Genomic DNA, 24,579 nt, shown 5'->3' on the forward strand with positions numbered 1-24,579 from the left:
TGTTTGTCTTCCAGTTACATTTAATGTTGTATTTGGATGGATGGTTCCACCCTGGTTATCTGCACGGGATTCCAGGATGATTATGAGACAATGAGGGCTTGTTCTAAACTCTTCCAGGGAACTCGAGTGGAAACCATAAAGACAAAGCATTAGTAGAACAGAAATGTCTTACTATTAGTTAAATATGAATTGTTAACCATTAATATCAAAGAAATCAGGTAAATATGTAATTTTCAATAACAGCAGATAGAAATACCTTGAGCTCCCTCATAGTTGGTATTTCCAGTGTTCTCTAAGTTCTTAAGGGGAAAGTGTACATATCTTTGTAGGATGTAGGCCCATGTTGTTGTCATAGTACTCACAGCCTGTTTCCTAACACCAGTAGGAAAGTTCAGTTTGATTTCATTTTAGTAGACACTCTTATCCATAGCAACTGGGCTTAAGTACTTCGCTCAGGTGCAAATCTACAGATTTTTCACATAGTCAGCTCAGGGATTTGAACAGACAACCTTTACAGTTACTGTCCCAGGGATCTTAACCAATGGGCTACCTGCCAACCCAGGAAATAAGCTTTTCACAGTTTCACATAATAAGATGTCGTCAATAGGCTACAGATGTATCACTATACACAAATCAGTAGCCTATACAGATGAAAGACAGTACATGCCTATTGACTCGTTTGCTAAAGAGGTCAACAGAAATTTAAATCAGATGATTAACATATTACTAAGAGAGTGTATAAATAAACAAACTGTAAATAGAGGGAGTCACATGAGGGCTAGGAGGTGTGGGGAGGACGATCTAGTCTAGTGGATCAGCTGTGATTTAAATCAAGCGACGAGCAGAGTTAAGCTTTCTCCTTCAGACCTCAGGGAGACACTGTCTGTTTTAGCATACCTCTGTTCACCTGTTCATGGATAAGTCTCAATGGCACCCTATTCCCTATATAGCGCACTATATTTTGATATGGGCCTATAGGGTAGTATGAACTAAATATGGAATAGGGTTCCATTTTGGGATACAACCAATCAATCAACACAGAGATGATTATGGCAATTATGTGTAGAAGAGATGCTGTGGAGAATATACTGTAAGAATTATGGTTCAAATATCCAGAGTGCAAGTGAATGGGGAAAATGTGTAAATCGCCCATAGTAGCGTATCTCATTTCAGTTCTGAGAGAACCTGTTAATTAGAGTAGACCAATACATACAGAGAGAGAAGTGAAAAGGGAATTATGTGCAGAAGCAAGAGGTGAGTAGGAAAAATATGTAATTCACAAACATTATATGGTTCAAATATCCAGCGTGTAATAGCAGGGAGAAAAACTTGTAAATTGCACATGCACATTTTCTCTCAGTTGAAAGTTGGACTTGAATTTGTATGTTTTCCACTGAGGGGAAAACCAGGGGAAATGGGGGTAGGGACATTATATAGAAAAAAGGTGGGGGGTATTAGTTGCAAGTAATCTCATTTGATACACTTAAATCTGCTAATTTCTATCCCCTTAAAAATAAAATAGGTTTGAAGTTGTTCTTTACCATTCGGCCATCAGATTTGCCACCAACGCTCCTTATAGGACACATCACTGTACTCTATACTCCTCTGTAAACTGGTCATCTCTGTATACCTGTTGCAAGACCCACTGGTTGATGCTTATTTATAAAACCCTCTTAGGCCTCACTCCCCCCTATCTGAGACATCTATTGCAGCCTTCATCCTCCACATACAACACCCGTTCTGCCAGTCACATTCTGTTGAAGGTCACCAAAGCGCCTCTTTTCAGTTCACTGCAGCTAGCGACTGGAACGAGCTGCAACAAACACTCAAACTGGACAGTTTTATCTCAATTTCTTAATTCAAAGACTCAATCATGGACACTCGTAATGACAGTTGTGGCTGCTTTGCGTGAATTATTGTTGTCTCTACCTTCTTGGCCTTTGTGCTGTTGTCTGTGCCCAATAATGTGTCATGACGTTGCCCTCTTTGGGTACAGCGAGCACCATCCCCCTCTCTCTGCCTCCTACACCTAGGCTGCTGTGGTCAGAGAGAGGTCGTAAATTCCTGGAGGAGATTATCTCCTCATGGCCACAGTATAGAGATAGAGCGAACTTTCATAGAAAACAAAGGAATTTCTTCCACCTCACAGAACTTGAGGTCCGAACAACATTTATGTTCCGGAGAAGGTATAAAAGATCAGTGAAGAATCCAGCTACGAACTGGTCTGTTTGTTACATTTTGGTGAAGCTCATGGGAGACGGTGTGGCCACATTACCATAACGCTGTTATATATATAGCCTCAGATATGAGGTTTATATCTAATTGTTGTATAAGATGAATGAGTGAGGTTGATACTGTTTGTAAAATTGTGTAACGTGATTCTGGACTGTTTAATGAAGAAAACTCCAATTCCCTTTTGAGTTTAACTAAATCAGAGGACCGCCCATGAGCCCAGTTAGGGTTGGGCATCCTGGGACAGGCCCTTTTCTGCAACTCCTGAATAAAACCCCAACTTTGAGAAATTCTCACTAGACCATGTTTTTCTCCATTACGAGAGGACAAAGGTTGAGACGATTGCGGAAACTTTTAACCATACCACGTGGTTAAACACAAAGACTATCGATACCAACAGAATAAGAACAAGTCTGATATTAATTACTAGTCTGCAGCTAGGAATTCGTTATCATTGAATGTGAAGAACGACAACCGCAGAGACATCCATTCTACAACAACATGAATGTCACTCTGAACTACCCACGACAGAGAGAGAGAGAGAGAGAGAACGAGAGAGAGAAGATGGAAACTCTCTAACAGAAACTAACTTATCAACAGCGATCAAGATGACACACGGAGTGTAAATATATATATTGATTGCAATTGTTCCCGAATGAGTGAGCGTTCATGTGCAAAGGATTAGCATTTCAAATGTTATAATGATCAACTCTGTAGGGACTTCTCAGTCGACCCCCACTTCCCTTTTTGTCTGACAAGCCGCCATGCCAGTTTAGCCCACTAGGGCACATTCCCATATCATTTCTTGTAACCATTTTTACTGTGATTGTTTAGTTAGTTAATAAATAAATTATTTAAGACAGTATGGAGGACTCATAGTGAAGACTGGGTTCGTGCAGATAACCAACAATTTACGACGTTTGGAATGAGATTAACGTGAGGTAAAATAAATCATTCATTAATTCAGAAGATTATTGATCAGATATGAAAATATATAAAAAGTTATATTAGGAAAAGTATAACGTTGTAATCTGAACATTTTCCTTGGTGCCCTGACTTCCTAGTTAATTACAGTGACATGATTAATCAGTAACCGCGTAATACTAATTACAGAGAATATTTGATAAAAACAAAGTCTCATTTAATGATAGTAAAGACACAACAAATGTTTGTACCATGTTTTGTGCTGCTACCATGTTGGAGACAGCTTAAGAAACAGTGGAAGAAGGCCTCGGGAAGTGGAAAAGGAGGGCATAGAGGCACTTCAGGCTTACATCAAAACCCGGTTGAAATCCCTCCGTAGAGCAGAGAACCTACGGAAACGCAGAAGGAAGAAAGAACAAACTAGAACTCGATTCTATAAAGATCCCTTCAAGTCTCTTCACAAAGGAAAAAAGTGGAGCTCTAAAAACAACAAAGAAAGACCTAGAGGAGCACCGGAGAACAACAAACTTTGACTCAAAGTGACATGAACATCTGGCCATCCCATCAGATATCCCACCCATTGATCCCCTGGAACATCATATTGAGACCAGCCCTCCGACATGGAAAGAGGTGGAAAACACAGTTCGACGGGCAAGAACTGTCATGTTTTGTCTTATATTGTCTTGTCATTATGCTTTCCCTTCTGTTCGTTTCCCCCTGCTGGTCTTATTAGGTTCGTTCCCTTTTTCTATCCCTCTCTCTCTCTCCCAGCTGTTCCTCATTCTCCTACTCACTCATTTAGTCTTTCCACACCTGTTCCCTATCTTGTCCTCTGATTAGAGTCCCTATTTCTCCCCTTGTTTTCCGTTTCTGTCCTGTCGGATCCTTGTATGATGTTCGCCGTGCTGTGTCTCTGTCTCGCCCTGTCGTGTCTTGTTTCCCTCTGATGCAGCGTGTGAGCAGGTGTCTGAGTCTGCTACGGTCGGTGCCTTCCCGAGGCAACCTACAGTTTATGGTCGAGTCTCCAGTCTGTCCTCGTCACTACGAGTGGAATTAAGTTTTTTATGTTTTGTTTTCTGCTCTGATTGTCCAGGAGTATTGCCTATTTCCTTTACTGGAATAAAGACTCTGTTTTCGCCAAGTCGCTTTTGGGTCCTCATTCACCTGCATAACAAGAACAGCATCAGCCCCGGGGCCAAATGGAGTCCCGTACAAAGTGTATAAGAACGCACCAGACGTCCTGAGGTTCCTCTGGAGGCTTATGAGAACAGCTTGGCAGAAGAAGATCATACCCAAAGTGTGGTGTAGGGCAGGCGGGGTCCTGATCCCTAAGGAGAAGGATGCAGTGAACATCAGCCAATTCCGCCCAATCTCCTTACTGAATGCCGAGGGTAAAATCTTCTTTAGGGTCATTGCCCAGAGGATGGCCGAGTACCTGCAAAGGAATGCGAAAGGCGATACATCTGTACAGAAGGCAGGAATATCAGGGTTCTCTGGCTGCTTGGAACATTCCAGCATGATCTGGCATCAGATCCAAATGGTGGAGAAAAGGGACCTCCATGTAGTCTTCCTCGACCTCGCTAATGCATTTGGCTCTGTGCCCCATGAACTCCTGTGGTCTGCCTTCAGATTTTTTCACATACCGGACACCATCACAACCCTGGTGAAGTCGTACTTCTAGGATCTGCAGTTCTGCTTCACCACTTCAGAGTTCACCACCTCATGGCAGTGCCTGAATGTAGGTATAATGGCGGGATGTACCATTCCTCTGTTGGCATTGATAATGGCAATGGAGGTTATCATCAGATCCTCAAAATGTGTTGCTGGTGGACAGCGAGTCGACTCTGGTTTCCGCCTCCCTCCACTCAGAGCCTACATGGACGACATTACAACATTGACCACCACTGTCCCATGCACCAGGAGACTGCTCAGAAAACTCAAGGAGAACATCAGCTGGGCCCGTATGAAGATTAAACCAACCAAGTCATGCAGCATCTCGATTGTGAAGGGAGTATTCTCTGACCTGAAATTATTCATCGGAGGTGACCAAATCCCAACAGTGTCTGAGCAGCCAGTAAAAAGCCTCGGAAGGTGGTATGATGCAAGCCTGAAGGACAAAGACCAGGTGCAACAGCTGCGCAAAGACATCAGTAGTAGCCTACAGTCCATCGACAACACCTAGCTACCTGGAAAGTTAAAGGCCTGGTGTCTGCAGTTGGGTCTCCTACTACGGGTGTTGTGGCCCCTAGCAGTGTATGAGGTTCCAATCTCAACATTGGAGAAGATGGAAAGAGGAGTCACAGGCTACTTAAAGAAGTGGCTCGAAGTTCCACGATGCCTTACCACCATAGGCCTCTATGGAGATGGTGTCCTCAAGCTGCCCCTCACCAGTCTAACAGAGGAATTCAAGTGTGCAAAAACCAGGCTCCAGATGACACTGAATGAATCTCGAGACCCAGTGGTGAGCAACAACGAGCCGACCTTGGCAACTGGGTGCAAATGGAGGCCAGGAAAAGCAGTCCAGGAGGCAACAGCAGCCCTCAGACATGCTGACATTGTGGGTCATGTTCAGCAAGGGAGAGGAGGCCTTGGGCTAACTAGCCGTGCTGCTTGGAGTAAGGCCACTGCACCAGAGCGCCGGAAGATGGTAAGTGCAGGGACTACGCCATCAGGAGGAGGCTGCAAGGTGGGCCAAGGCAGTCTCTCTTGCCAAACAGGGACAGTGGACTCAATGGGACAGTGTGGAGAAGATGGAGATCAGCTGGAAGGATCTGTGAGCCATGGAAGTGAGGCGGTTGAGCTTTTCCATCAGAGCAACATATGACGTCCTTCCAACACCAGTTAATCTTCACCAATGGTATGGTGAAGATCCGGACTGTGCCCTCTGTTCCATGCCAGCCAACCTCAGGCACATTCTCACAGGGTGTAAAACAAGCCTCACCCAAGGACGCTACACTTGGCGTCACAACCAAGTCCTTAAAAGCCTTGCGTCCGCCCTGGAGGACAAGCGAGCTGCCACCAACTCCCTACCACCCCCAGCAGCATCACACCCCTTACGGACGACCTTTGTCCACGAAGGGGTTAAACCACCGAAGAGCGGCTCTACATCATTAGAGCGAGATCAGCTGCGCTTGGCCCACGACTGGAAAATGCTGGCTGACATTGGCCGGCAACTTGTGTTTTCTCCGGAGATTGCAACCACCACCCTAAGATCTGACATGGTGCTCTGGTCCCGTTCACTCAAGAAGGTCTTCATCATTGAGCTCACAGTACCCTGGGAGGACTCAGTAGATGAGGCTGGGAATTAAGGGCCAGAGCCAGTGTTCGGAAATCAAAGCTGTATCGGAGGCAGCAGAAGGCATCAGTCAGTGGCTCTGAATGAAGATGAAAGTCCCCAGCTGGGCCCCGAAGTGAGAGGGCCAGGAGGTATGCGGTCAACAATGCTTGACTCAGGGAGGAGGAAGCCCCTGCCATGCATAGTCCCATGGGATGTTGGCTATCAACAACAAGGCAACTCCTATGACTAATTGGGAATGGGACGCAAGCGTAGGATTGATCACCCTGTCACTGGCCGCCTTTGGGGAGGGTGTATAGTGTGAAAGGCCGAAACACCCTAGGATCCAAAGGTACACTACTGACTATGCGCTCCCCAAATTTCACCAGGCTCACTGTTCATGAACTCTTGGAAGTGCTTGCACAAAGGATAGTAAGATCTCATCCTGTGTTCTTAGAATCTGATTGCAATTGTTCCCGAATGAGTGAGCGTTCATGTGCAAAGGATTAGTATTTCAATTGTTATAATTATCAACTCTGTAGGGACTTCTCAGTCGAACCCCACTTCCCTTTCTGTCTAACAAGCCGCCATGCCAGTTTAGCCCACTAGGGCACATTCCCCTATCTTTCTTGTAACCATTTTTACTCTATTTGTTTGTGTGTGCAATTCTGTGATTGTTTAGTTAGTTAATAAATAAATTATTTAAGACAATTGATGTATGGATGACTCATAGTGAAGACTGGGTTCGTGCAGATAACCAACAATTTAAGACGTTTGGAATGAGACTAACGTGAGGTAAAATAAATAATTCATTAATTCAGAAGACTATTGATCAGATATGAAAATATCTGAAAAGTTATATTAGGAAAATTATAACGTTGTAATCTGAATATTTTCCTTGGTGCTCCGACTTCCTAGTTAATTACAGTGACATGATTAATCAGTTTAACCGTGTAATACTAATTACAGAGAATATTTGTTAAAAACAAAGTTTGTACCATGTTTTGTGCTGCTGCCATGTTGTGTTGCTACCATGTTGTTGTTATGTTGTGTTGCTACCATGCTGTGTTGTCATGTGTTGCTGCCATGCCATGTTGTTGTCTTAGGTCTCTCTTTATGTAGTGTTGTGTTGTCTCTCTTGTCGTGATGTGTGTTTTGTCCTATATTTTAATTTCATTTATTTACATTTTGAATCCCCTGTCCCCGCAGGAGGCCTTTTACCTTTTGGTAGGCTGTCATTGTAAATAGGAATTTGTTCTTAAGTGACTTGCCTGGTTAAATAAAGGTTTAAAAAAAAGGTTGTTAAAAAATGTATCCTTATAGGAATGAGTATGTGCCTGGTAGGGCATGGGTTAGTGTAATGCACAGGAAAAACAAGAGGGCATATAGTAGAGACTGTTCTATGTCGACATGTCAGGTCTAAGGCCTTTCTCAAGACCAGTCTGATTGTAAAGCAGGTAGCCTATTAGTATGGGATAACACAAGGACAGTGTGCTGTATGACTATAGCCAACACTCAACAACAGGGTGCCATTTGGGAAGCACACTGTAACTATCCTACCTGTTTCTCCCCGCTGGGCTTCTTGTGGTTGAGCAGCAGTTCCACGGCCCCCACCACCTCTTTACGGATGGCGTGTAGGAGAGCATCACCAACGTACACGTTATAGGTGAGCAGCAGCTCTATAATCTCCAGGTTCTCATTCTCTATAGCAATCAGCAGGGCTGTGCGGCCCAAAGGGTCTATACAGTTAATGTTGATCCGGAAGTATATCTCTGCCTCCTACAAGCGGGGGGGGGGTGACAACGGATGATTACTTAGTTTTGCGGTATCAAGATAGCAAATTGTATCATGTTTATTGTCATTGTACTTGAACTGAGACTTATTTATCCCTCCCTCCATTCCCTCTTCCTGTCCCTCCCTCCCTTTTCCTGTCTCTCTCTCCATTCCTTCCTCCTTTCTTTTCACTCCCTCCCTCTCTACCTCCCTCCCCCTCTCTCCCTCCCTTCTCTTCCCTACCTCACCTCTTACCTTTCTCCATCTCCCATCCCTCTACTCCCTCCATCCCTACCTCTAGAGCTTGTTTGATGGAAGTATAGTATGCTTTCTCCTACCTCCTTAATCTCCCCCTCCCTTCTTCCCTCTCTCCACCTCTTTCTCCCTCCCTCCCCGTTCCCCACTCATCCCTCCCTCTCCTCCCTTCTTCCCTACCTCTAGAGCCTGTTTGACTGAGGCATAGTCTCCTTTCTCCACCATCCCCTCCCTTCCTCCCTCCCCTTTTCCTCACCGCCCTGCATCCCTACCTCTAGAGCCTGTTTGACTGAGGCATAGTCTCCTTTCTCCACCATCTCCTCCCTTCCTCCCTCCCCTTTTCCTCTCCGCCCTGCATCCCTACCTCTAGAGCCTGTTTGACTGAGGCATAGTCTCCTTTCTCCACCATCCCCTCCCTTCCTCCCTCCCCTTTTCCTCCCGCCCTGCATCCCTACCTCTAGAGCCTGTTTGACTGAGGCATAGTCTCCTTTCTCCACCATCCCCTCCCTTCCTCCCTCCCCTTTTCCTCTCCGACCTGCATCCCTACCTCTAGAGCCTGTTTGACCGAGGCATAGTCTCCTTTCTCCACTGCTCCCAGGTAGTTCCTTTCCAGGCCAGACAGTTCAGACTCGGCCCTGACAATCCTCAGAGGGATCCGGTCCCTGTAGGAGGAGTTGTCTGTCCTCCTGTAGTACAGTTGAGACATCGCTGCTACTGCTAGGCAATCTCACTCACCTAGACAGGTTAGATTAGATAACATTGATTACCCCTTATCTACATTTTGGGGAGGCAGTGGACAGAGACAGAGACACAGATCAGTAATGGTTGAATGGTTTGGTTGCAGACTGGACTCACTAGACAGACTTTTGGTCATTTATTTACATCTTTGCACCTCCAATAAGTATAATGTGTTTTTTTGTGTGTCAACATTTGTATTTATGTTGTCATTTTTTCGTTCATGAGGGGGGGGGCTCATAAAACTTAACTTGCATATTCAGTTCATATTGTATTTAATTGTGGACTGCCACTCCAAAATAAAAATGTAACATTTAAAATAGCACATAAATACGAAGTATTGATCATTATGATCATATTAAATAGTTTTAAAAGTACAAAATACATTTAGTATGTAGAGGGATAGAAACAAAAAGAAGTGAGCCTCCACCTCCAACCACCCATCCATTCCCCCAACCCTACTCAACCAACATGTCTCCATGTCTTTTACATAACTCATCAGTGTCATTATTCCCCTAACCATCCAGGCTGTATCACATCCGGCAGTGATTGGGAGTACCATACGGCAGCACAATTGGCCCGGCGTTGTAAATAAGAATTTGTTCATAACTGATTTGCCTAGTTAAATAAAGGTATAACACTTTTTTTGCTTTTTTAAAACCACCAATGTAAATTATCCCTGTAATTCTCCTTTATTGTTAGCAGGCACAAAGCAACCTGGTCTCAGAGAAAGACATAATATAATACTAAAGTATTATACATAGTATAATACTAAACTCAGCAAGAAAGGAAACATCCTCTCATTGTCAACTGCCTTTATTTTCAGCAAACTTAACATGTGTAAATATTTGTATGAACATAACAAGATTCAACAACTGAGACATAATCTGAACAAATTCCACAGACATGTGACTAACAGAAATGAAATAATGTGTCACGCCCTGGTCGAAGTATATTGTGTTTGTCTTTATTTATTTGGTCAGGCCGGGGTGTGACATGGGTTTATTGTGGTGTGTTTTGTCTTGGGGTTTTGTTAGGTATTGGGTGTGTGGCTTAGTGGGGGTATCTAGCAAAGTCTATGGCTGTCTGGAGTGGTTCTCAATCAGAGGCAGGTGTTTATCGTTGTCTCTGATTGGGAACCATATTTAGGCAGCCATATTCTTTGAGTGTTTTGTGGGTGATTGTTCCTGTCTTTGTGTTTGCACCAGATAGGGCTGTTTCGGTTTTCACATTTCATTACTTTGTAGTTTCTTCATGTATAGTTTTTCCTTCATTAAAATTTCATGAATCATCATCACGCTGCATTTTGGTCCGACTCTCCTTCTCCACAAGAAAGCCGTAACATAATGTGTCTCTGAACAAAGGGGGGGTCAAAAGCAACAGTCAGTATCTGGCCACCACTTGCATTAAGTACTGCAGTACATCTCTTCCTCATGGACTGCACCAGATTTGCCAGTTCTTGCTGTGAGATGTTACCCCACTCTTCCACCAAGGCACCTGCAAGTTCCTGGACATTTCTGGGGGGAATGGCCCTAGCCCTCACCCTCCGATCCAATAAGTCCCAGACGTGCTCAATGGGATTGAGATCCGGGCTCTTCGCTGGCCATGGCAGAACACTGACATTCCTGTCTTGCAGGAAATCACACACAGAATGAGCAGTATGGCTGGTGGCATTGTCATGCTGGAGGGTCATGTCAGGATGAGTCTGCAGGAAGGGTACCACATGAGGGAGGAGGATGTCTTCCCTGTAACATACAGCGTTGAGATTTCCTGCAATGACAACAAGCTCAGTCCGATGATGCTGTGACACATCGCCCCAGACCATGGCGGACCCTCCACCTCCAAACCGATCCCGCTCCAGAGTACAGGCCTCAGTATAACACTCATTCCTTCGACGATAAACGTGAATCCGACCATCACCCCTGGTGAGACAAAACCACGACTCGTCAGTGAAGAGCACTTTTTGCCAGTCCTGTCTGGTCCAGCGACAGTGGGTTTGTGCCCATAGGTGACGTTGTTGTGATGCCTAGTGAGGACCTGCCTTACAATAGGCCTACAAGCCCTCAGTCCAGGCTCTCTCAGCCTATTGCGGACATTCTGAGCACTGATGGAGGGATTGTGCGTTCCTGGTGTAACTCGGGCAGTTGTTGTTGCCATCCTGTACGTGTCCCGCAGGTGTGATGTTCAGATGTACTGATCCTGTGCAGGTGTTGTTACACGTGGTCTGCCACTGCGAGGATGATCAGCTGTCCATTCTGTCTCCCTGTAGCGCTGTCGTAGTCATCTCACAGTACGGACATTGCAATTTGTTGCCCTGCCCACATCTGCAGTCCTCATGCCTCCATGCAGCATGCCTAAGGCACGTTCATGCAGATGAGCAGGGTCCCTGGGTATCGTTCTTTTGGTGTTTTTCAGAGTCAGTAGAAAGGCCTCTTTAGTGTCCTAAATTTTCATAACTGTGAACTTAAATGCCTACCGTCTGTAAGTTGTTAGTGTCTTAACGGCTGATCCACAGGTGCATGTTCATTAATTGTTTATGGTTCATTGAACATGCATGGGAAACAGTGTTTAAACCTTTTACAATTAAGATCTGTGAAGTTATTTTGATTTTTACAAATTATCTTTGAAAGAAAGGGTCCTGAAAAAGGGACATTTCTTTTTTTGCTGAGTTTATATGTCCTCCAAATATGATAACTTAAGTCATCCAATGTGTACCATACTATACGTCCTGTAATTCATAGGATATTATATGACTGCTATTCCATTCATTATGTAATGTGTAATACTAAATAGAGTGAGTCCGATTTACATAATAAATCTTACCCTGAGGCCAGGTTGACTTATTCAGACGTTCATGGCAGTAAAGCAAAATATTTAGCAGAATCTAACAGTCAGCAAAGCAATTATATACATTTGATGGATAATTTAATGATGTATTAGTTTATTATCAAATTAATATGATATCAACTGCTGGTAATAACTGAATTTGGCTAAAGCAATTCATTTCCTCAAACGTTCAATGTGGTTGTTCGCAGAGCATCCCATCGATGCCAATATACTATACAAATGCATTATACACGCAAGCAAAAACACAGCTGAACTTACCCTCTCGGTCCTGTACGTTTTGACTATGACATTTGATTGTCAAAAAATGAAACACCTCTCTTCCATTACTTGAAACACATAGGCCTACAACAGCAGGTCTTCTGTGGGTTGCAGAACAGAAATAGGACGAAGAAAAACTATTCCACCTTGTTCCTTTGTGTATTCCAGTTGACAGTAGTAGCATATACTGAATAAGGAGCCTAAAGTAACAACGTTATAATTAGAGCAAGCTAATAGTGTCTTCTTCTCTGGTCGCGATCAAAGATATTTGCAGAATAAATGATATTACAGAATTGTCAACATAATTCCATCAGAATGATCGGGACTCGTAAGCATTCAATTCAGTAGAAGGTGTGATCTTGGACGTTTTAAAGTGTAAGAAATCCACCCTCGTTCAAAACATTAGCAAACACGCAATCAAGCCCGTTTGAAGAGACGCACACATCCTCTTCGCTGCCTCCAGCTTCGCGCGCTCTTCGGTTGATAGACTACAGGATGGTCTCGTGACTCAGTAGGAGTGTGTTTGTTCGCAAATGAAAAGCATACCGGGGTAACACAGACGCACAATCCACTATCATCCTTTGAGATGCATGTCCATGTGAATTGATTGATTGGTAAAAAAATATTTTATAATTCCAAGTAAAAGCTTGTTCCAGCCAGAGACAACATTACATATGGCAACATTGCTGGGAATATCCAAACCACTGCACATTTAACTGAGTGACCCTTTTCTAATTTAAGCAACTTTTTTTCCAATAAATGTAGTGGAAAAACATGACCTTGAACTGTTTCATGAGGTGTAACAGGTGGCATTGAATTTGTCATGGGTTGTTGATGCAGCTGATGAAGTGAGCAACGTTATTATGCTCCTCCAGACACTTCAATAACTTCATTTGGCTCCTTCTGAATAAAGTAGAACTAAGAGAATTGTGATGGCTTTCAATTTGGAGCCACTGGATTGGGTTAGGAAGACTGAACAGAGGGGATGGAGAAGGCAGAACTATAGAACGTTCCTGAGGGAACTTAATATTGTAAATAATATTGTAAATTCCAATGTCAGCCAGGTGACATTCATCCTGAAGCAAACAGAGAGACAGACAATAACCTCAGTCCAGGAGGACAGGGGCTGAACATAGTAGGGCATTTCCCATGGCTCTGACAGTTTAACACATGTTTGTGCTGAACAGTTGTCTTTATCACATTAGAGGAGAACTGAAGAGGCATAGTTGACTAATTGAACTAGAATTAATAATCTGATTGAGTTACATTCAATTCGATTAGTTAGGAGGACTGAGAAACAGAAGAAATTGCGTTAGGACTAATGAACCTGATGTGGGAAAATTTAGTTGGGGACATGCAACATTTATGTTCTGTGCATTGTGTACTAAAATCTTCAGAATTATTTGTCAATTTGTATAATCCTTACAGCATTTACAATCAGCATGTACTGTAGATGTGCTCACATTCTTAGTGAACATCTAAGAGCACCTCATCAAGTCCCTACAAGATAAAACTGGAGAAGCTTTTCTATAGAAACAACCTACATAAGATGAAACACTGTACAACCAATCCTTACAATAATTAAGAGGCTACTTTGTTTTACAAGCTCATGTAAACATATGACAACATTAGGTTCTGTTCTCCTCACTGTCAGCATGGACAGTGAGACAGAGCAGAGGTACGAGTTGTGTATGTTTCCCATCAGCCCGGCAGCAGGGACATGACTCTGCAGACTGCACATCTTCAAAAAAATAAGGACAGTCAGGAGGACAGGACAGAGCACATCCAGAGTTGTTGAAAATGTCCCAACGTCAAGACGATGCTTCACTTCTTTAAACAAGCTGACAGTTAAGAGAGGATAGGAGAAGACAGGATAGGGAAGTTGATGTGGCACATGCTCCATCTCTTAGATTGATTATTTGATAAATTCCTCTCCCACAGTGAGGAGGTCCTCTCCCACAGCCCTGTCAGAGGCAGTAGGAGACAGAGTGAGGAGGTCCTCTCCACAGCCCTGTCAGAGGCAGTAGGAGACAGAGTGAGGAGGTCCTCTCCCACAGCCCTGTCAGAGGCAGTAGGAGACAGAGTGAGGAGGTCCTCTCCACAGCCCTGTCAGAGGCAGTAGGAGACAGAGTGAGGAGGTCCTCTCCCACAGCCCTGTCAGAGGCAGTAGGAGACAGAGTGAGGAGGTCCTCTCCCACAGCCCTGTCAGAGGCAGTAGGAGACAGAGTGAGGAGTCCCCTCCCACAGCCCTGTCAGAGGCAGTAGGAGACGGAGTGAGGAGTCCCTCTCCCACAGCCCTGTCAGAGGCAGTAGGAGACAGAGTGAGGAGGTCCTCTCCACAGCCAGTCTGGGCACCAGTCTGTTTGTCCTATCATGCCACTCCTTGCCACACTTTGTCATGTTTGGCATGGCAAGAAGTTCACATAAATCAAACTTTATTTGTCACATGCGCCGAATACAAGTGTAGACCTTACCGTGAAATGCTTTACTTACAAGCCCTTAACCCACAATGCAGTTACAGTTACAATGATGAGTTGGAGCCCTCTTTACACAACTGTCGTTCTTACACATAATTTGATCAAACGATCATCTGATCATTCAGAACTGATGTGAACTTGTTTTCTTCATTTCCGTCACTGTCCCAAAACAACATTCTTAGGCTGTGTCCCATATGGCATCCTATTCCCTACATAATGGGGAATAGTATTGTCAAAAGTATTGCACTACATAGGGAATAGGGTCCCATTTGGGACGCAACTGTAATTGACCTTATGTTTGAAAGAACAGCAATCTTTAAAACAGCCTCCTGACGTCTGTTCTCTCTTTGCATCTAAAACCATGGAACCGACCTAAAAAAATTATAAGACCTTGTGACGCACCACAGATAATGTCTAATAAGTTCTCCAATGAAATGGAAATAGATTGATTTAGCGGATCCTCTGTGTTCAAGGCATTCACTGAAGTAACTGGCCTCCATGTGCCCTTTAAAGGCACAAAGCAGTTTTGTATATTCATTTATAGGGAATAATAGAGGCCTAAAATATATCTACTCAGCCCAGTTTTGAAACACTCTTTCCTCCGTAGCATTGGAAGCTGTATACGTACGGAAGCAGGATGACAATTGTTTGGGCCTTGTGTTACTAAGCTCTGGGTTGTGTCTGTGTAGGCAGGGTATACCAAACCAAAACACACAGCCACTCCAGAGGAACTCCTACCCCATGACCAGATGATAAGGCTCAGATAGCTTCAAGGTTTCCATCTCTGCATCCCAAATGGCACGCAGGCCATTTCTACACACTTTTATTCTGTATTGTCATTCACTCAGTGTTATATTAACTTCTATCTTCTACTGCTACAACCACATTAGTATCATAGTATCATGGCAGCTTTTAGTGGTTTGAGAACCCCTCTGTACCCAGATAGGCTTTACCGGCTATGTAATATTTATTAAGCACCAAGGCCCGAGGGGCTGTGATATATTGCCAATATACCACGGCTAAGGGTTGTTCTTCAGCACGACCCGAAGCATTGTTATTATGCCATTGTTGACAACATAACTGACTGACTGGGCTCTCTGCTGGAGAAACCATTATTGTCGTTTATAAATATAGCTGGTTATATTGTCCTGTGGCATCACCTGCAGTTGTTGCCATGCCGATGCCATGTTCAGGAAGCATATTATTGATGCGGTTCAGTGTGTCTCATCTGCATATTAATTAATACGAGGGGATTCATTGTTTCCTCTGTCAGTACAGATGGCAGACAGAACCATAGGATAGACCTCAGCAGATTGACACCTTAATCCCTTGCCTGATAATCATGTGGTCCTTCTGTAGCTCAGTTGGTAGAGCATGGCGCTTGTAACGCCAGGGTAGTGGGTTCGATTCCTGGGACCACCCATACGTAGAATGTATGCACACATGACTGTAAGTCGCTTTGGATAAAAGCGTCTGCTAAATGGCATATATTATATATTATTATTATATTATTATTATTATTATTATTATATTTATATATTAGGTAGCGCCATTCACCATCTGACACCAAAAATATATAATTTTGGGAAAAGGTCCTCTCCGCAAGCCAGAACTTACTAAAAAAAAACTCTATAAAGTAACATGCACCAAATACAACAGATGTAGACCTTACCCTGAAATACTTACTTACAAACCCTTATACAAAATGTGCTAAATAAACTAAAGGAAAAATAGTAACACAATAAAATAACAATACCAAGTCAATGTGCAGGGGTACAAGGTAGTTGAGGTAATAAGTACATGTAGGTAGGGGTAAAGTGATTACCCAGAGATAATAAACAGAGAGTAGCAGCAGCTGTGTGTGTGTGTGTGTGTGTGTGTGTGTGTGTGTGTGTGTGTGTGTGTGTGTGTGTGTGTGTGTGTGTGTGTGTGTGTGTGTGTGTGTGTGTGTGTGTGTGTGTGTGTGTGTGTGTGTGTGTGTGTGTGTGTGTGTTGGAGTCGTGAGGAACTTGAAGCTCGACCCGCTCCACTACAGCCCTGTCAATGTGAATGGGGGCATGCTTGGCCCTCCTTTTCCTCAAGTCCACAATTAGTTACTTTGTCTTGTTCACATTGAGGGAGAGGTTGTTGTCCTGGCACCATACTGCTAGGTCTCTGACATCCTCCCTATAGGCTGTCTCATCATCGTCGGGGATCAGACCTACCACCATTGTGTCGTCGACAAACTTAATGATGGTGTTGGAGTCGTGAGTGGCAGGGCAGTCATGGGTGAACAGGGAGTACAGGAGGGGATTGAGAACGCACCCCTGAGGGGCCTCTGTGTTAAGGGTCAGCGTGGGGGTGGCCTGTCAGAAAGTACAGGATCCAGTTGCAGAAGAAGGTGTTCAGTCTCAAGGTCCTTAGCTTAGTGATGAGCTTGGAGGGCACTATGGTTATGAATGCTGAGCTGTAGTCAATGAACAGCATTCTCACTTGTTCCTTTTTTCCAGTTGGGAAAGGCAATGTGGAGTGCAATAGAGATTGCATCATCTGTGGAACTGTTGGGGCGGTATGCGAATTGGAATGGGTACAGTGTGTCTGGAGTGATGTTGTTGATGTGAGCCATGATAAGCCTTTCCAAGCATTTCATGGTTACAGATGTGAGTGCTATGAGGCGATAGTCATATAGGAAAGTTTCCTTGGCGTTCTTCGACACAGGGACTATGGTGGTCTGCTTGAAGCAAGTAGGTATTACAGACTGGGTCAGGGAGAGGTTGAAAATGTCAGTGAAAAAACATGCCAGCTGGTCAGATCATGCTCTGAGTACGCATACTGGTAATCGGTCTGGCCTTGCAGCCTTGTGAACGTTAACCTGTTTAAAGGTCTTACTCACATCAGCTATGGAAAGCGTAATCCCACAGTCATCCGGGACAGCTGGGACACTCATGCATGGTTCAGTGTTGCTTGCCTCGAAGCAAGCAAAGAAGACATTTAGCTCGTCTGGTAGGCTTGCGTCACTGGGCAGCTCGCGGCTGGGTTTCCCTTTGTAATCCATGATAGTTTGCAAGCCCTGCCACATCCAACGATGTGGTTGTCTGGGTTTGTTGGTTCTCATTCAGGGGGAACTTGATAAAAAATATTGCGAATAAACTTTTCAAAACGCTGGTAATGCCGAATTCTATCACCTGAAGCTCTCTGAGACACCATAATTCATATTTTTATTTTACCTTTATTCAACTAGGCAAGTCAGTTAAGAACAAATTCTTATTTTCACATTTTCAATGATGGCCTAGGAACAGTGGGTTAACTGCCTGTTCAGGGGCAGAACTTGCAACCTTCCGGTTACTAGTCCAACACTCTAACCACTAGGCTACCCTGCCGCCTGGAAACATTTCACAATACTTTTGTACTAGTCGTCAACAATTTTGATTTCGGAACGTTTTCTTTGATGTGAATTATATCATTATCATCTCCATGCAAATCACTTTGTTAGTTACAGTGTAATGGAGATAATGATTTCAGGGTGTTTCATCAGTAGGATCCTCTAAAGCCACCCAGATGGAGCTCACACTGGTGGTGAGAATAATAATATCATTATTGAGAGATAGCTGTACATCCTCTACAGTAGACGGGTACTTATCTCTCTCTCTCTCTCTCTCTCTCTCTCTCTCTCTCTCTCTCTCTCTCTCTCTCTCTCTCTCTCTCTCTCTCTCTCTCTCTCTCCCTCCATGTCTCTCCTGCACTCTTGTGCTCTCTCTCGCTGCCCTGTCATGTTTCTCTCTTCAGGCAAGAATCAGACACTTCCATCCTCTCCTCAGACATAGTGGGAGGACCTCCTGACCAGCCGTCCTGTCTCCTGGGCCTGACACACACCAGAAAAGAGAAACACAATTTTTTCATTTTGATACCAATGTGTAAAGTATGTTGTTCTGCTATTAGGAAAATAGATTTTTCAAAAGGTCTTTTGGTTTGAGTTTTGTCTTCTATTGAGTCTCCAGTTTTCCGCTGATTTTTTGATGTACTTCACTCGGCAGTGGAGCTCATTTTTTCCTGTCTTGAAAGCACCCCTTTCACTTTCTGCAGGGTGGCAGCTGCATTACAGACAAATCCTCACATTCTGTAGTGATCTGAAGAGAGTAAGAGGCATGTGGCAGCTTAAAGATGAAAGATACTGGCAAGATACTCCGACTGTTTTAGAGATGATGGATATTAACAGGGGAGGGAGAGGTTTGACAGCAGATTCCTGATGACGGCTAAAATAAAATAAAATAAAACTTTCTTTATCTTGCACATTTCATACCGAAATGTAGTCCAGAGTGCTTCAAACATACATAAATAAATAATAACAAGTAATAAAGATAAAAACATTACATATTTCTAATCAAGTGGATATAATACAGTAGAATAGAACAGTAAAACAACAGTGGACCTGAGAGACTAATGCAGCCAGTTATGCTTGTTACCAATGTTCCCTATAAGACAACAACATAGCATGGCAGGAAAACATGACAACACAGCATGGTAGCAACACAACATGACAACAACATGGAAGCAACACAGCATGGCATCAGCACAACATGGTAGCAGCACATAACATGGTACAAACAGTATTGGGCACAGACAACAGCACAAAGACAAGAAGGTAGAGACAACAATACATAATGTGAAGCAGCCACAACTGTCAGTAAGTGTCCATGATTGAGTCTTTGAATGAAGAGAAGGAGATAAAACTGTCCAGTTTGAGTGTTTTCTGCAGCTTGTTCCAGTTGCTAGCTGCAGCAAATTGAAAAGATGATCGACCCAGGAATGTGTGTGCTTTGGGGACCTTTAACCAAATGTGACTGGCAGAACAGGTGTTGTATGTGGAGGATGAGGGCTGCAGTAGGTATCTCAGATAGGGAGGAGTGGGGCCTAAGAGGGTTTTTATAAATAAGCATTCGGGTCTTGCAACAGTTTCCAGAGGAGTATAGAGATGTGTCCTATAATGTAAGGGTTTTCTGGTGAAAGAGAAGCGGACCAAAAAGCAGCATGGTGGTTATTCATTTTCTTTAATTTATAAAGAAACTACACATGAGATAACTAACAAAAACAACAAACGTGAGAAAACCTAAAACAGTCCTATCTGGTGCAAACACAGAGACAGGAACAATCACCCACAAACATACAGTGAAACCCAGGCTACCTAAGTATGATTCTCAATCAGAGACAACTAATGACACCTGCATCTGATTGAGAACCATACTAGGCCGAAACATAGAAATTCCCAAAACCTAGAAAAACAAACATAGACTGCCCACCCAACTCACGCCCTGACCATACTAACTAAATACAAAACATAGGAAATACAGGTCAGAACGTGACAGTACCCCCCCCCCAAAGGTGCGGACTCCGGCCGCAAAACCTTGACCTATAGGGGAGGGTCTGGGTGGGCGTCTGTCCGCGGTGGCGGTTCTGGCGCGGGACGCGGACCCCACTTCACCATTGTCTTAGTCCGCCTTATTGTCCGCCTCCGTGGCTTTCTCGCCATGGCAACCCCTCTCAATGACCCCACTGGACAGAGGGGCAGCTCGGGACAGAGGGGCAGAAGCTCTGGACAGAGGGGCAGGGGCTCGGGACAGAGGGGCAGGGGCTCGGGACAGAGGGGCAGGGGCTCGGGACAGAGGGGCAGGGGCTCTGGCGCCTCTGGGCCGAGGGGCTCTGGCGCCTCTGGGCTGAGGGGCTCCGGCAGCGGCGCCGGACAGGCGGGACGCTCCGGCAGCGGCGCCGGACAGGCGGGACGCTCCGGCAGCGGCGCCGGACAGGCGGGACGCTCCGGCAGCGGCGCCGGACAGGCGGGACGCTCCGGCAGCACCGCCGGACAGGCGGGACGCTCCGGCAGCGGCGCCGGACAGGCGGGAGGCTCCGGCAGCGGCGCCGGACAGGCGGGAGCACCTGCAGGGAGGAGACAGAGAGACAGCCTGGTGCGTGGAGCTGCCACAGGAGGCAGCGGCGCCAGACAGGCGGGACGCTCCGGCAGCGGCGCCGGACAGGCGGGAGGCTCCGGCAGCGGCGCCGGACAGGCGGGAGGCTCCGGCAGCGGCGCCGGACAGGCGGGAGGCTCCGGCAGCGGCGCCGGACAGGCGGGACGCTCCGGCAGCGGCGCCGGACTGGCGGGACGCTCCGGCAGCGGCGCCGGACAGGCGGGACGCTCCGGCAGCGCTGGAGAGGAGGAAGGCTCTGTAGGCCTGATGCGTGGTGCTGGCACTGGTGGTACTAGGCCGAGGACACGCACAGGAAGCCTGGTACGGGGAGCTGCCACCGGAGGGCTGGTGTGTGGAGGTGGTGACGGATAGACCGGACCGTGAAGGCGTACTGGAGATCTTGAGAGCAGGGCTGGCACCAACCGCCCTGGCTGGATCTTCAGTCTAGCCCGGCAGATGTGAGGAGCTGAGATGTAGCGTACTGGGCTAAGCACGTATCCTGGGGACACCGTGCATTCCACCGCATAGCACGGTGCCTGACCAGTACCACGCCCGCCACGGTTAGCACTGCTAGGCACACTGTAGCGCTGAGCTGGCACAGGACATGCAAGGCTAGGGAGGTGCACAGGAGGCCTGGTGCTTGAGGCTGGCACCATCTTCACCAGCCGACTAGCACGCACCTCAGGACGAGTATGGAGAGCTGACCCAGGTGTCATCAAATCCTCGACACGCTCCGTCGGGCGAATTCCGTTTCTCATGCACCAACACAGCAACTCCCTCATATCTCTCTCCTCCAATTTCCCCATTAACTCCTTCACAGTCTCTGCTTCGCTCACCTCCAACACCAGCTCTGGTTCTGAGCTCCTCCTTGGCTCCTCACGATAAGCGGGGGGAGTTGGCTCAGGTCTGACTCCTGACTCTGCCACACTCCCCCTGTGCCCCCCCCCCCCCCAAGAAATATTTGGGGCTGACTCTCGGGCTTCCGTCCGCGCCGCCAACCTCATTCTCCTGTAACCTTCCGCGCACTGCTCCATCGAATCCCAGGCGGGCTCCGGCACTCTCCCTGGGTCGACCGCCCACCTGTCTATTTCCTCACAAGTTGTGTAGTCCAGATTCTGCTCCTGCTGCCTTTCACCACGCCGCTTGGCACCCTTACCTGCCGATCTATAAATTGCATCTCCATAATCTAGCATGGTCATCTGAATCAGGGTTAGTTTGGCAGCTGAGGTGAAAGAGGAGTGATTACAATAGAGGAAACCAAGTCAAACACCTTTTTTTCACCCCAATTGGTAGTTACAGTCTTTTCTCATCACTGCAACTCTCTGGTTACCCCTACCCCGGTCAACAGCACTGTACCCCCCACAGCAACTCACCCAAGCCTTCCCCATTTCTCCTTCTCCCAAATCCAGTCACCTGGTGTTCTGAAAGAGCTGACAAATCTGGACCCCTACAAATCAGCCGGGCTATGCAATCTGGTTTCAGAGCTGGTCATGGGTGCACCTCAGCCACGCTCAAGGTCCTAAACGATATCTTAACCGCCATCGATAAGAAACATTACTGTGCAGCCATATTCATTGGTCTGGCCAAGTCAACTCTGTCAATCACCACATCCTCATCGGCAGACTCGACAGCCTTGGTTTCTCAAATGATTGCCTCGTCTGGTTCACCAACTACTTCTCTGATAGAGTTCAGTGTGTCAAATCGGAGGGTCTGCTGTCAGGACCTCTGGCAGTCTCTATGGGGGTGCCACAGGGTTCAATTCGAGCTTCAATGCCATACAACTCTCCTTCCGTGGCCTCCAATTGCTCTTAAATACAAGTAAAACTAAATGCATGCTCTTCAACCGATCGCTGCCTGCACCTCGCCTGTCCAACATCACTACTCTGGACGGCTCTGACTTAGAATACGTGGACAACTACAAATACCTAGGTGTCTGGTTAGACTGTAAACTCTCCTTCCAGATCCACATCAAACATCTCCAATCCAAAGTTAAATCTAGAATTGGCTTCCGATTTCTCAACAAAGCATCCTTCACTCATGCTGCCAAACATACACTTGTGAAACTGACCATCCTACCAATCCTCGACTTCGGCGATGTCATTTACAAAATAGCCTCCAATACCCTACTCAACAAATTGGATGCAGTCTATCACAGTGCCATCCGTTTTGTCACCAAAGCCCCATATACTACCCACCATTGCGACCTGTACACTCTCGTTGGCTGGCCCTCGCTTCATACACGTCGCCAAACCCACTGGCTCCATGTCATCTACAAGACCCTGCTAGGTAAAGTCCCCCCTTATCTCAGCTCGCTCGTCACCATAGCATCACCCACCTGTAGCACGCGCTCCAGCAGGTATATCTCTCTGGTCACCCTCAAAACCAATTCTTTCTTTAGCCACCTCTCCTTACAGTTCTCTGCTGCCAATGACTGGAACGAATTACAAAAATCTCTGAAACTGGAAACACTTATCTCCCTCACTAGCTTTAAGCACCAGCTGTCAGAGCAGCTCACAGATTACTGCACCTGTACATAGCCCACCTATAATTTAGCCCAAACAACTACCTCTTTCCCTATTGTATTTATTTTATTTGATTTATTTATTTATTTTGCTCCTTTGCACCCCATTATTTTTATTTCATTCTTCCACTGCAAATCTACCATTCCAGTGTTTTACTTGCTATATTGTATTTACTTTGCCACCATGGCCTTTTTTTGTTGCCTTTACCTCCCTTATCTCACCTCATTTGCTCACATTGTATATAGACTTGTTTCTAATGTATTATTGACTATATGTTTGTTTTACTCCATGTGTAACTCTGTGTCGAACTGCTTTGCTTTATCTTGGCCAGGTCGCAATTGTAAATGAGAACTTGTTCTCAACTTGCCTACCTGGTTAAATAAAGGTGAAATAAATAAATAAAACAATGCTTGTTTAACCCGGAAGCCAGCCACACCAATGTGTCAGAGGAAACACTGTACACCTGACAACCGTGTCAGCATGCATGCGCCTGGCCCGCCACAGGAGTCGCTAGAGCATGATGTAACAATGACATCCCTGCCGGCCAAACCCTCCTCTAACCCGAACGACGCTGGGCCAATTGTGTGCCACCCCATTGGTCTCCCAGTCAGGGCAAGCTGAGACAGAGCCTGGACTTGAACCAGGATCTCTAGTGGCACAGCTAGCACTGTGATGCAGTGCCTTAGACCACAGCACCACTCGGGAGGTCAGGTCTAGATTTAACCTTAGCCTTCAGCTTTGATATGTGCTGAGAGAAGGACATTGCACCGTCTAGCCATACTCCCAAGTACTTCTAAACCCTCAGAGGTAGTAATCACACCAGTGGGGAGGACGGGCATTCTTCTTAACAAACCACATAACCATTGTTTCAGAGGTGTTCAGAACAAAGTTAAGGGTAAAGAAAGCTTGTTGGACACTAAGAAAGTGTTGTTGTAGAGCGTTTCACAGAACATTCGGGGGGGGGGGGCAGCTGAGTATAAGACTGTATCATCTGCATATAAATGGATGAGAGAGGTTCCTACTGCCTGAGCTATGCTATTGAGGTAAATTGAGAAGAGTGTTGGGCCTAGGATCGAGCCTTGGGGTACTCCCTTGGTGACAGGCAATGGTTGAGACAGCAGATGTTCTGACTTTATACACTGCACTCTTTGAGAGAGGTAGATAGCAAACCCGGCCAAAGACCCCTCAGAGACACCAATACTCCTTAGCCTGCCCACAAGAACATAATGGTCTACCATATGATAAGCTTTGGCCAAATCAATAAAAATAGCACCACCACCACATTTCTCAGAATCAAGGGCAATGTTGACATCATTTAGGACCTTTAAGTTTCCATTTTGGAC

The 24,579-nt window shown here is 45.6% G+C and overlaps 1 protein-coding gene across 1 annotated transcript in view; it reads right to left on the minus strand.

Annotated features, from left to right (window-relative positions):
- LOC124004915 (short transient receptor potential channel 4-like) overlaps nucleotides 1-12,760 on the minus strand; it is a 31,887-nt gene extending 19,127 nt beyond the window's left edge. Inside the window, exons 1-3 of the mRNA XM_046313731.1 lie at nucleotides 12,299-12,760; nucleotides 9,006-9,193; nucleotides 7,991-8,209 (exon numbers count right to left, since the gene is read on the minus strand). Coding sequence (XP_046169687.1) covers nucleotides 7,991-8,209; nucleotides 9,006-9,164 — 378 coding nt within the window. The 5' untranslated portion in view covers nucleotides 9,165-9,193; nucleotides 12,299-12,760. The remainder of the gene's footprint in view (nucleotides 1-7,990; nucleotides 8,210-9,005; nucleotides 9,194-12,298) is intronic.
- Between the last annotated feature and the right edge of the window lie 11,819 nt (nucleotides 12,761-24,579).

The sequence above is a fragment of the Oncorhynchus gorbuscha genome, linkage group LG19 (genome assembly GCF_021184085.1).
Source record: "Oncorhynchus gorbuscha isolate QuinsamMale2020 ecotype Even-year linkage group LG19, OgorEven_v1.0, whole genome shotgun sequence".
NCBI lineage: Eukaryota > Metazoa > Chordata > Actinopteri > Salmoniformes > Salmonidae > Oncorhynchus > Oncorhynchus gorbuscha.